The sequence below is a fragment of the Bos mutus genome, chromosome 11 (assembly GCF_027580195.1).
Source record: "Bos mutus isolate GX-2022 chromosome 11, NWIPB_WYAK_1.1, whole genome shotgun sequence".
NCBI classification, from domain to species: Eukaryota; Metazoa; Chordata; class Mammalia; order Artiodactyla; family Bovidae; genus Bos; species Bos mutus.
Genome location: NC_091627.1, coordinates 12,374,702 through 12,388,135, shown reverse-complemented (window position 1 = coordinate 12,388,135; position 13,434 = coordinate 12,374,702). Strand labels below are relative to the sequence as shown.

At 51.5% G+C, this 13,434-nt stretch overlaps 1 protein-coding gene across 6 annotated transcripts in view; it reads right to left on the bottom strand.

Moving 5' to 3' along the window:
* The window catches only part of DENND1A (DENN domain containing 1A), a 533,349-nt gene that overhangs the window by 4,965 nt on the left and 514,950 nt on the right, over window positions 1–13,434 (bottom strand). For 2 of the 6 annotated variants that reach the window (XM_070379017.1, XM_070379018.1), the window contains one exon: window positions 2,371–2,499. The exons of the other annotated variants lie outside the window; for them this stretch is intronic. In XM_070379017.1, coding sequence (XP_070235118.1) covers window positions 2,371–2,499 — 129 coding nt within the window. The remainder of the gene's footprint in view (window positions 1–2,370; window positions 2,500–13,434) is intronic. 6 annotated transcript variants of the gene reach the window in all.

Here is a 13,434-nt window from a genome sequence, read left to right as displayed (position 1 = left end):
CGGGTCCTGGGCCCAGCCTGTGCGGAACTGAGCAGGGGGAACTCTCCCCCAGGGGGCTGCACAGTGCACCCCAGGATCCTCAGCCACGAACTACCTAGGCCTCAGCCTGTGCTGATCTCGGTTCCAGCCCTGGTGCCACCTCTTGCTGTGGGACCTTGGGCAAGTCACTTAACCTCTCTGAGCCTCAGCTGCTCCCCCGTTCCAGAGTGCACGTCCTTGCAACTGGTGGTGGAGATGACACGAGCAGACGTGGTGCCGGCTGTAGCAGGCATGCTGAGGCTGTTAACACATCCTGTGCATTCATGCACCAAAATCTTATAGCCAACCCAGGTGCTGGGGACACTGGGTGCCTCTCGCTATCCTTTCTCACAAGCCTGAGCCCCAGGGTACGTGGAGAATGCTGCCCAGACCTCTTGTGAAACTAGGTCGGAGTAGCATCCTACCTCCAATCACAAGGCTCTGCCCCCTGGGTCAGGCGGAAACTGCTCATGGCTCTGGTAAAGTGGGGAAGGTCGCCACCTGGTGGTCTGAAGGCCCACTTGCATGAACCTGGGCAGGGGGACAGTCAGTAGAGGAAAAGGGGCTCAACCAACAGTCTTGACTCTGGCAAGGACTGCGTCAGACTGTACTATCTCCCTGAAGCCATACAAGCAGCCCATGAAGTAGGACTCACACCCTCCACTTTATAGATGAGGAAGCTGAAGCTCAGAGAGGCAAGTAACGGAACCTAAGTCACACAGCACCTGGCAAGAGGCAGAAGTGGAAGCCAAGTATGAGAAACTTCTAAAGTCCCTCACTTGCTCTAACTAAGCCATCTGACCAAGCTCCTTTAACCAAGTTTGAACACAGTGAAGGAGACAAAGAAAAGTCAGTGTGCTTTGTAGTTAAGGAAACAGAGTTTCTTTAGAAGGAATTCATTTTAAGATGGCCGTTTCCCTTTAAACACACACAAAACCCTATGCTTTTCATAGATCATGGTTCAGGGAGTGAGCATTATTTTAAATAATTAAGGCATCAATTAATTTAAAAAGAACGTGGCTGGCCAGATCCCACGGTGGGGGTCCTTGGCTGTTATCTGTGTGTGATCCTTTTACCAGCAAGGCAATTGTAAGTTGATACATGGCTGGACATTTCTTATTCCAGTGATGCAATCTTTATTTTAATTAATAATAGAAATAATAACTGATACATTAAGTCTATGATATTATAGATACTATTGCTTAGGACAAGGCTTTTCTCCTAGTTTTAATGAAGGAGATTCACTGTACAGACCAGGCAGCACGCAAAACTTGGGCAACACTGGCTTAGGGCACTGCTCTCTAAGTGAGGACCTCAGGAGGGGGCTGACTTGCCTGCAGTCACAGGGGAGCTGGTGGCACAAAGGGCCAGAAGCTCCTTGCCTGTGGGGGCAGTGGCAGGAAGAGAGCTTTTGGGCTTGTCGGGTGCCCCAAGGAACCCACAGGCCCAGCCTTGGAGGAGAGAGTGGGTGCAGGGAGATAGTGAAGGGGGCTGACAAGGGGGGAGCAAGGGGAGAGCCCCTCTTCTGTAATCGGGCTGGAATGGTTCACTCCCCAAGGTCTGCTGTGGGTGTTCAGCAAAGGGCAGTTCCCTTCCCCTGAAGGCTCCCATTAGAAACACCATGCAAACAGATAAACACAGACCAGAGCTGGCCCTCTGCTCAGTCCCAGCTGGGAAAAGCCTGTGGGTGGAGAGGCAAGAAGTGGCGAAAAAAACAGGCAGCCACCAAAGCCCAGTTCCCGGGGTGGCTGTGTTGTGGTGAACCTTCTTTTTCTCTTTCTTTGTTGCAATTTGTAATTAGAAGGCGGCTTAGGCTATAAATAATAATGAGAAAAGTTATCTTAAAGTCAGACAAATCGGTAAGATCTTTGGCCATGCCATCATTAATATATATATATTCCATACCAGTAACTTTGTTTTGTTTTTTTTTAAACTTTAAATCTGACGCTCCATCTCCATGGCTTCCCAAGGTGTGCTGAGATAAAGGAAGACTGGGCAGCAACAACCAGCCTAACCGCAGCCGACGCTGCAGTCGGCAACCCCAGTAACAGTCCAGTGCATTCTCCCTGTGAGGAAGGAGACCGATGTTCCCGTCTCACACCTTCACAGCCCAGTCACCCTTGTTACCTCACCCCATCGCCACAGGCCCTGTGGGGCTGGCGGAATGAACGCCCTGGGAGGAGGCACACGGGGGGCCGGGGGAGGTGCGCCGCCCTGCACGCGGGCGCCGGACGGCAGCAGCCCCAGGCACCCTCCCCACACGCAAGCACAAGCTGGCCACCCCCGCCCCTTCAAGTGGTCCCGGAGAGTCACCAAGCCGAGCTCAGGAAAACGGAAGAAGGAAGGAGAGACCATTCAAAGGGAGTGGAGAAGAAAAAGCTTTCGGTGAAGCCAGAGCTCGGGCCCTCTTCCCGCTGGCACTCATCGTCAGAGGAGTCTTCGGAGAGGAAGACAGCATAGTGTCGCAAGGGCCTTACGAGGCTGGGGCAGAGGGAGACAAGAGAGAAGACCGTTAGGAGGCACCTCAGGACCCCGCGTGGTGGGGAGGGAAGGAGGCCTGCAGGCCGGTGCCTGACCCTGGCCTCCCTCTGCCGGCCAGGGAGGAAGCTGTCCAGAGAAGGCCCGATGGGCCCCCACGGTGAGGAAGCTGGTCCCGAACAGAAAAGAAACTGTGGGTTTGCCACCTGTGTCAAGAGCCTTAAATGCATCTATGACCTCATGATTTCACTTTCATTTAGATACCCCAAACTGTAGCAACAGATTATGCACAAAGATGTCCATTACCACTCTGTTTATAAAATACGAGACAATCTAAATTTCTGCAGTAGGAATCTGGTGAAGTGAATTATGGTACAGTTGGCTGAGTATTATCTTCTCATTAAACTATGTTTATAAAAACCTTCTGTCTCATTTGCTAATGGAAAAATGCATAGAAAAAAGACTGGAAAGGCAGGTGTCTAAATGTCAACAAAAGCTAGGGGATTTTGGGTAATTTTTTTTTCCCTTCTCCCATTTTTTATTTTCGTGTCTTCTACATTTTCTCCAATGTGCATATCTACTTCAATAATCAGGAAAAAATAAAAAATGAAAAAGTTAAAGAAGAAAGTGAGCCACGTGGAAGAGCACTCGCAAGAAGGCCCTTTTCTGATTAGCGGCCGCTCTCTGGAGTCTCCCTCAGATGCCTCTTCAGAGAGTCTTTTTCATCTGTGATGTGGAAATTAAATATTCATTGTTATAAAAAATACATCTCCCTTGTCAGCCACCTGTGAGCTCTACCTCTATAAACACAAACACATACACAGCCCACGCCGGCTCCTATGAATTATACACTGACCAGGGCGCGTGAGAGGCGTGTGCTCAGGAGAGAGAGGCTGGACCCCACAGCTCTTGGTTCAAATCCTGGCCCCACGGCTGCTGCCCCAACATACAACTGGGGAGCCGGCAGCCCACGCCTCTACCCAGTGCAGAGGGCTGGACGCACACCGAGGGTCTCCTGGGCACTGGTGAAATTTGGAGAGGTACCTCAAACACAGGAGACACAGGGATACCTGATCGGGACTGTCTCCTCTCTCCCCAGACCCCAGCCAGAGCAGTCTCCTTTCTTTGCCTCATATGATGCAATTCCCTTCTGACTTCATTTCAGGAAGAGGAAACATGTCCAAAAAAGTGCATGGGTACCAGGGCTGGAGGGTAAGTGAGAGACAGCAGCTGTCCCTGGGGGGACTGGGCAAGTGGGCTGTGACCCACCATCCCCGGTGCTAAGACAGTTGTTACCCAAGGATATCTTGTTCTTTCAAATGTGGAATCAAAGCTGGCGCCCAGGGCTGAGGGCCCAGCACGATCACACTTGACCCTTCATTGCCTTGCACTGTCCCTGAAAGTTAGCCAGGCAGAGAGTTTTGTCCTCGTACTGAAGGGGAGGTTGAGGCTCAGAGAGGGGAATTCACTTGCCCAGGGCTGCACAGGGAGGTCACCACTCTCCTCTCCATTCCCAGGCCGCCTTCCCGGGTGTCAGGGACAAGATGCATGTCAGCCCACCAGGACTGGTGGCAGCATGGCCTAGAACGTGCATTTGTCTCTGCTCAGGAGAGAGGGCAGGAAGGTCTGACCCGCAGGAATGTGCCCTGGCCAGCACAGGGGCCAGACTGGGACATAAAATACAGCTCAGCAGAAGGGCCACTTTCCACATGGCGCCTGGAATCTTGCTCTGAATCACAGTCCTGGCCTTGCCAATCTCTTGATGGTGATTTCACCTCAGCTGGTCATGCAGTGTCTAAAGCATCAGCAGTACTGATGTTCAGATGTGTCTGGAATGACTTATTCATCTGTCTAAAGGTTAGGAGGACCCCTTCTTACTTGCCAGCACTGGACTGTTGTCCCGAGTGGGGTGGGGCGCAGCGGGGCAGGCACTCTGCCTTAGGCTGCATTCAGAGAGCTCGTGGAAGGTGCTGGGCAGGCGGGAGGCTCTGAGCAGGGCGGGCGCTGCTTTGTGCCTAGCAAGCCCATCTCTGTGCTGCTTTCCTGCTGCCCCCGCCACCTGCCTTTGCCTTTGCCTGCTGCACTGACTGCCCTGGCCTGCAACACTCAGCTCAAACCGCTCTCCTAGATGCCTTCCTGGAGCTCCCAGTGGAATTTTCTCCCTAGATGGAGTGGGCTTCTCCTTGGGCTGAGTGGTTTAGCGCTTCATCAGTACAGCTGTGTGTGCTGTGTTTAGTTGCTCAGCTGTGTCTGACTCTTTGCGACCCCATGGACTGTAGCCTGCCAGGCTCCTCTGTCCGTGGGGAGTCTCCAGGCAAGAATACTAGAGTGGGTTGCCATGCCCTCCTCCAGAATCATCAATAGAGCTGAACCTCTTGCAGTTCTGTTTGTGATGAGGTCCTCAAGGGCAGCAGCCTGGTGCATTCTCTCTATCCCCACACCCCTGGCACAGTGTTAGGGCAGAGGAAGTCTGCTGAGGGACTGAGCAGAAGCCAGCGTGCTGGGGAGACGAGGCCTCGCACGCGCCCATTTTATCCCTCTTTCTGGACACCCACCAGGCACATGATCCTTTGCTCAGCTTGAGGATGCAGTGTAGGAAGGTCCCCTCTCTGATGTGGAGAAAAGGGAACCCTCCGACACTGTTGGTGGGAATGTAAATTGGTATAGCTACTATGGAGAGTCGTATGGAGGTGCCTTAAAAAACTAAAAATAGAGTTGCCATGTGATCCTACAATCCCACTCCTGGGCAAACATCCAGAGAAAACTCTAATTTGAAGGCATACACGCACCCAATATTCATAGCAGCACTATGCACAATAGCCGAGACATGGAAGCAACCTAAATGCCCATCGATAAATGGACGGATAAAGAAGATGTGGGACATGCATACACAATGGAATATTACTCAGCCATAAGAAGGGATGAAATAATGCCATTTGCAGCAACATGGATTGGACCTACAGATTGCTGTACTAAGTGAAATAAGACAGAAAAAGACGAATATCATAGGACATCATTTTTATGTGGAATCTAAAATGTGATTTAAATGAACTTATTTACAAAACAGAAACAGACTCACAGACAAAGAAAAACTTACGGTTACCAAAGGGGAAGGTGGGTGATAAATTAGGAGTTTGGAAATAGCAGATACAAACTACTATATATAAAATACATAAATATCAAGGTCCTACTGTAGAGCACAGGAAACTCTAATATCTTACAATAAACCATAATGGGAAAGAATATGAAAAAGAATATTAATTAAGAATGAATAGGACCACGTTTATGGATGAAAGTGTTATATATACGGGGGCAGGTGGGAATCTCAGAAAAATGCTTACAATAGTATCCACAAGGAGGTACTGTGCCAGTGTCTTTACATAGGTTATTTCTACCACCCTGCCCCCACCCCCTAGCAGGAAGGTGTCACTGCACAGATTTTAGAGAGGACAAGACTGTCATAAGTCCATTCATCCACCTGTCTTGTCCAGTTACCCATGCACCCAATCGAAAAGCACAGCCTGAGTGCCGACTGAGAAGACCCAGTGCTAGATGAGCACTGGGGGTCATGGTGAAGAAGAAAGGTGTGATCAGGCCACCCAACCGGGAGGTGATGAGCAGGGACTCCAGTTCAGAGCCCTCTCCTTCCAGTCCTCTGGGCTGGTGGAAGACTGTGTACATGTGGGCCTCGTATCTCTGCTTGAGTCAAACTGAATGAGGCTTTGGTGACGCTCAAATCCATCTTGAATGCATTCCAGAACCTGTCCAAGCACAGTCCCCTCCTCTGGCTTTGACAAGCAAGCAGAGAGCACAGCTTGGCACATTAGCTGGATGCCACTAAAGCTGCCAGCAATATCTGGATTCATATGAGAGCCAAGAGCCTTTGTGCTGGACTCTACCTTGGTTTTGTTGTCAGGCTGCTGCACTTCCCATCATTGTCAGAATCCAGTGACTCCCGCGGGCAGATCACAGGTGCTTGGGGGCGAGGTGGGGGAGAGGGAGCCTCACTGTCCAGCTCAACATTTTCCTCTCCAGCTGGCTCTTTTGACCAGGCCAGGCTGGTCGGGCAGGGCTTCAACATGAGGTCCAGGGTGTCTCCTGGACACACTATCTGTCTCTCAAGAGTGATGGAAATACCCAGACAAGAACTCTGCCATGTGGTTTGATGAGAGTTTCTTCAGGTCCAGGCTTTGGGCCACATGGATGACGATGCTGACACTAGCAGTATTTACAAGTGTTGGGCTAAATGCTGTCCGTACGGTTTCTGATTAATTACTCATCACATCATCCTTATTCTGCAGATAAAGCAGCCAAGGCTCAGAGAGGCAGAGTCACTTGCCCAGTGTCACACAGCAGCTAAGGGCAGAGCATGGAATTTGGATCCGCCTGACTCTAAACCACTTTGTGATCCTGCCTCTTTAGTTCTGTGGATCTGAAACAATGAAATAAGGGGTTGTGTGTTTCTCCTTCCACTTTTGATAAAAGGTGAGATTTCAAAATAAACTTATTTAAATTCAGCTGCTCATGTTTGCCCATGAAACATACAGTCAGATATTTGTCAGAGATAAAGGATAAACCGTCGAATATGTCCAGGTTTAAATTTTTTATTAGCTTAAGGCAGAATATGAAAAAAAAAAAGCATACCTCTTCCCTCATTAACCCAATTCAGCTACTACCCTGCAGTCTGCCACCCACCACTTGCCTGGATTTTATTACACACAAAGAGCTGTCTGTGAAAAGGCAGGTCATGGCAAACTTGGCTACCCAGTGAGGGCTGCCGGGGTCTTGGCGAGAAAGAAAGGCCCGCTGTCCATCACATTCAGAGCCCAGTGTCTCCCACGGCTGCTCCCGCCTCTGCCCACCTCATCTCGGCACGGAGTTCCCATGCAGATGACTCCCCGAACCCTCTCTAATGTTTGGTGTAACGTGTCGCTGGCTAGCACGCGCATGTGACAGTGGTGACAGGCGCGGCTGTTCCTTTTTAAATACCATGTCAGAGACACGGCGTCAGGAAGCGGGGACGTGCTCTGTGGCTCTCTGCCGTGCCGGGATCGCACGGGCTTAGTTTTTAATGAGGAAGATCTGCATCTCGAGAGTTTTTTTCATGTGTCACATCGCGTGGACAAATCAGCAGCACGTCACGCTGGCCCACAATGAAATGCTGACAAATGTAGATATTTCAAATTTAATTGACATTTAAATATACTTGAGATAAAGAAGGGGAAAAAATCAGCAAGGACTTGGTCTCCAGAGGTAACGAATGAGGGGAGCTGGTGATCATGTTTTAAAGGATCATTTCATTCCAGCACAAAGGATCTTTACTTTACTGGACGCCGCTCTGGCATCCACTGATTACAAGGCTCCTGTTGGGCCGCTGGGCAGGGACAGGCCCCAAGACAAGGCCTGTCTGTCCACCCTCCCCCAAAGTGCTAGCCAGACCGACCTCGGGACAGTCATTGTACCTCCCTGAACCTCAGTTTCTTATCTGCAAAATGGAGATTCTACAGCCCTCTTGTTAGTCTTATCACAAGAGCTGAGGACACTCGTGAAGGGCTTCACACGGTGCCCAGTGCACGCTCAGCTCCTGCCCAGATGCTACGCTCACCTGTCCACAAACAGATTTTGCACCTCTCCACCCTGTTCAGAGTCTCCCCTGGGTGTTCAAGGACGAATAGGGTGGTCCTGCCTTCAAAGATCTCCCCAGTCAAGGTTGCTGGTCCCCAGCTGGGCACGTCTCAGCACATCAGAGTCACCTGAGAGCTCCCCTACCTGGAGGCGCTGACATGCCTCCTTGCCAGCACTGCCACACAGGGCTGATACTCTGGAGGGCACCTTAGCACAGGCGTGGGTTAAAAACAGAGAAAAAGGCTCTGAAGCAAGTCTCTTCTATGGAAGGGACGAGTGTGGTGGAGGACCCATAAGGGAAGCTCTGGAACATCCACTGGAGCTATTCCGTGTGCCTGGGGCAAGGCTAGGACTGCTAAACAGGAAGAAGAAATAAAGACAGATATGGGAACCTGCTGGACACGCGGTCTTTGTTCTCAGTGGTAGGTGAATATCCACTTAAGAACAGCGATGAGAGACTCGCTGCTGTGATGAGAAGGTGTCTTCCTGTTCCGTGGACTGGTCGAGGGTGGATGGTGAGTGTGAGGCCAGGGCCTTTCCTTCCTGTTGGGGACTTGCCCTGCCAGAGTGCAGTGGTGCGTGTGCCCAGCTCAGGGGCCCCTGGACAAGGCGCCACCTGGGAGGTGACATGGGGGCTGGGCTTTAATCATGAGTCCAACAGAGGCTGTACAGTGGCCTGGAGGTGTCTCTGTGGAGGAGTGGGCACGGGGGCTTGAGGGTGGCAGGTGGGGTTGGCAGGGACCAGGTGGTGTGAGGTCGGGGTGGGGCGGTGGTGGCCTGGGGAGCCGGCACGGGGCACTTACTGGCTCCACTGCCCTCATCTCCATCTCCTGGGTTAGTTGTGCCTTTTACCTTTCTTTAGTATCTTGCTAATTGTCCACTTATTCATCAACCTGTGTCTGTCTATCTGCCTTCCTCCCACAAAGATCACTAGTGTGTACTCCCCATGTCCACACCCACACCCAGCAGGCTGAGGAGACCTTCCCTGGTGCCGGGTGGACACTCACGCAGGCGGAAAGGCCTGGCTCCACTCTCCCACCCTTCATGTTCTCTGCTGGAGGGAAGACGGGAAGGGGACACCTTGGGGGCGCTCTCCTTACCCGGAAGAGAAATTATGTAGATGCTGAGAAACACCCATCCCTCATCCTGAGGACAGTCTCTGCCTGCCAAGAGCGCAAGTCTTTTCTAGGGACTGAGGCAGCAGTTGTGGGAAGGTGTCTGGTGTGGAAGCAGTGGATGTGGATGTGGGACCCAGTGGGCCTGGGTATACGTGCTGGAGCCAGGGCAGGTCATTCCCCTGACAGAGTCTTGGTTCCCCCGTGGCTGGGTGGGCTGACAATGCCGTCACTGTGAAGGCTTTGGGGGAGTAGGGGAGGCTAACTAAGATGACACATGTCAAAGTACTGGGCCCAGAACAGGTGCTTGGGAAATGGTGACATGGAATTTGGACTGGGGACGGTGCTTGTTGGTGTGGCAGAGCCTTTCAGAGGAGACTGAGCTCAGTGACATCTTGAGGAGGGGGTGCTGTGTCTGAAGGCATCATAAAGGCTTGGCTTTTCAGTTGCATCTAATCCCCTACTGTGACCACTCCTGGGAGAGTCCCTCCTTCCGGGTGGTAGGTGGAAGTGGTCGACATGAGGGGTTCCTGTGTCTTCCTGGGCTGCTGTGTATGCTGGGGGCCCTGCGGCAGCTCCTGCTTTTCTAGTCTGGGCTCAGGCGTCATGCCTGGCTTCTGTCTTGGCTTTGTCTCTGGGGCCTAAAACTCACCGGTGGAGAGCGGGCAGGGGCCAAGTCGGGTCAGAAGCCTCTTGCCTCGCTAATTGAGTCTGCACCCACCTGCTTGATCTCCTGGCGGCTTGCCAGGCCGTAGTGCCCAGGAAGCTGCCCCTACCCCCTGGGTCCTAGGGCCCAGCTGGCACCCTGGAGATTGCTCCCGGGGCTGATTGCAGCTTCTAGCTCTTAGAGGGCCAGGCCAGGCAGGTGCTGCTAAGCCTCCTAATCACGCCTGGCTCATAGCAGGTGCTCTTTACACATCTGTGGTTTTTAACTGACACCAGCCCTCATCTCCAGGACGCTGGGCTGTAAGCTGCCCGCGGGGATTCCTCCGTTCACTCATCCAGTAAATATCCCTGAACAGAGCTGGGCCAGGCTCTGGTCTTGAAGTTGAAGAGTCAAAGCTGATGGTCACACAGCCCTGCCCTACTTACAGACTATGGGGGTGTGTGAGTGTGCGTGTGGCATGCGGTGATACACGACATGGTAGGTCATGGCTTCGTCAGGGGAAGTCCTGGGTGTTGTGGGCTTAGGAGGAGGCAGGCTGCAGCAGTCACGGCTGCTAACTGAGGATGCTTGTGTGGCTCCTATGGGCAGCTTCCCAGATTGTGTTCTTCGGGATGTTAACAGGTATTGCAAAAAAAAAAAAAAAAAAGACAGCAAAGAGAGTTGTGCAATGTCTCGGACTGGCAGCTGGTGGGCCAGGATGCTGCCCAAGTCTGCGGATGCCAAGCCAGGCATGTACACCAGGCCCTCACTCTTGGGCAGCTCTGGGTCTGGGCAGGAGGCAGAGGGGCTCCGGTTGTGATCCTGAGCCAGAGGCCGTGCTGAGCCCAAGGAGACTCAGCATGGGGGCAGGGGAAGTGGGGGTGAAGCAGACGTCATCTCCTGCCAGAGCATGTGTGCAACCAGCCTGAAGAGATACGACTGCAAAGTGTCCTGAGACCTGGTCTTTGGGCAGAGCTCTCACTAAATGCTTCTGGCAGCTTCTTCTGATCTTACTTTAATCTTCGGGGGCTTTGGGTACTGGGGTCATGCAGTGCCATTCAGATGAGCAGACTCTCCAATTCCTGAGCAGTGGGGGCTGGCCGTTTGGTGCACACACTGCCTGCCCAGCCAGCACCACCTGCAGAAGTACTCCTCGTCCAGAAGGATCTCTAAGGCCAGCCGCGTGTCCCGATGGGTCTCTGGACCCAGATTCCCGGGGATTCCACAGTTCTGATGGGAGTGTAAAGTGGTGTGATTCTTTCAGAAAGTTATTTAGCAACACAGAACAGAAATCTGTCTAAAAGACTGGTTAAGGACAGACGTTCCTGGCAGTCCAGTGGTGGAGACTTGGGGGTGTGGGTTCCATCCCTGGTGGGGGAGCTAAGATTCCATGTGCCTTGAATCTCACATGCCTTGAGGCCAAAAATCAAAGCAAAATAAGAAGCAGTAGTAACAAATTCAGTAAAGACTTAAAAAATGGTCCACGTCAAAATATCTTAAAAAAAAAAAAAGACTGGTTAAGGGTTGGTCTTTGGTGTTACGGACAGCTCTGCCACTACCTAGCTTTGTGACCAAGTGCAACCAGCACTTCTTGGAGTCACAGCTACTGCTTCTATACAACAGAGCTAATGACACCTACCCCTGCCCCCAGATTTCCATGAGGATTTAATGAAACAATGTATGTAAAATGCTTAGCATGCCGTATTCAGTTAATGGTAGTTGTTCTTATAATGATATAAAAACTTGGAGGACAAGGACATTCACTTTGGCATTTTTCACATTTGTGAAAAACTGGAACAGTTTACAAATCCCATATAAGGGGTGTGGTCAGGCAGACCACATAGATACACACAGTGGGATCTTCCATTCCATGGTCACCACGGGGCTAACAAGGACATGGGGATAGCGGCCTGTAAGCGTGGCTAAGGACAGACTTTCCTGGAAGTCCAGTGTACAATGGGATATTGCAAGGAGGCTGGCAGCTCTGCAAGATACATCTAGAAAATGTGCAGAAATGCTAGTAAGTGGTGGAACTGAAGTAGTGGGATTCAGAATGAACTTGTCTCTTTTCCTTAACTTCCAGCTCACCTGTAAGGCTACTGGGTTATTTTTACAAACAAAGAAAATTACTGGTAAAGAGCAGTTTTTTTACATGGATCTGGCCAGAGAAATGACAGGGCAATGGCTTACAGGCCCCTGGTGGCTGAACACAGACTATTCTCACTTACTTATTTCGAACTCCAAATAACCAGCCTACAGCGGGTCAAGACTCAGGTGGCTGGAGGGTGCTCTGTGTCACCTTTAGCGGACAAGGTATGCACTGAAGGAGCTCAGTCTCTGCGGCTGGCAGGACTGGGCACACCTCAGATCTACAATGAGCACAAGCTCTGTCACCATTAGGACTCAGAAGACAGCCCTATCCTTCCAGGTGATTATGCAGATTTAAGAAAAGGTGGGGACTGCTCCTAACTGTCTCCCTCCCAACTCTCACAGCAGAATGAAATTTCGCGAATGAAAGAGAGGCACCTGGGGACCAGTAGGTCATCCCTTTCCTTTGGCCTCTGCTTGCTGTGTGTGGTCCTGAGGGGCGGGCAGTACTGAGCAGTGCTGCCTTTTACAGCTTGCTATAGACTCTTTCTAAGCCTTAGGTTGGATGCGAAATTGCCCCATATCTAGCAAGCCGGAGGGAAGATAAGGTGGGGCCTGGGAGCCATGCACGCTCCCGTTGAAAAGCCTACCTTTAATGGGGTGGGGAGCTGTGACCTCAGTGTGCCTACTGCAGCCGCCATCATCCTCATAGTCATAATTAGGTTCTTAACAAAAAGGGCTGGATGCTGCAGAAGAAAGGACCAGGCCTGTCATCGAAAAGATGATCTCTCCATTTTCCAGCCCCCAGACCTTGGGCAAGTTATGGAAAGCCTCTCTCCGAGCCTCAGTTTCCCCATCTGTTCAATGGGAAAGCCACTACCCACCCTTCACCATCTTCAGGGATGTTCAGTATATGTTACTTCTCTTTCCTTCCCCAGATAGAAACACTCAGCCACCAGAGAACACTGCCTCCTGAGCTAGAAGAGGACTGAACAGCTCTGGTTCCCAACCCCAGGGAAGCAGAGAGGAAGGTAGCGTGCAGGATAAGACACCTCAGGACATGGAGCTCTCTGGGCAAAGCCAGGAGAACAATGGACCCCCTTGGGCAGCACAGTACAACCGAGAGAACGAAGCTGAGCAGCACCGGGAGTCCTGGCCCTGCCGCTTTCTAACTGGATGGCCTGGAACCCTGGTTCATTCCTTCCCGAGCCTGAGTTCCCATTCTGTGGGAAGGATGCCTAAGAGGGCCAAGAACACATCAGGAGCTCACTGTACTCGCTGCCAACTGGCCTCTGACCCACGGCCCATTCCGTCCAATCCCTCCTAATCCTAACTCTTACCCTAGGGGATCCTTGGGGCATACCATCAGTCCTGCTGTGAATAATAATGTAAGTAGCTAATACTTCTGGAGAAGTCATCACTGAATATTAATGAGCTAATGTTAACCGAAAAACAGAGGGAAAT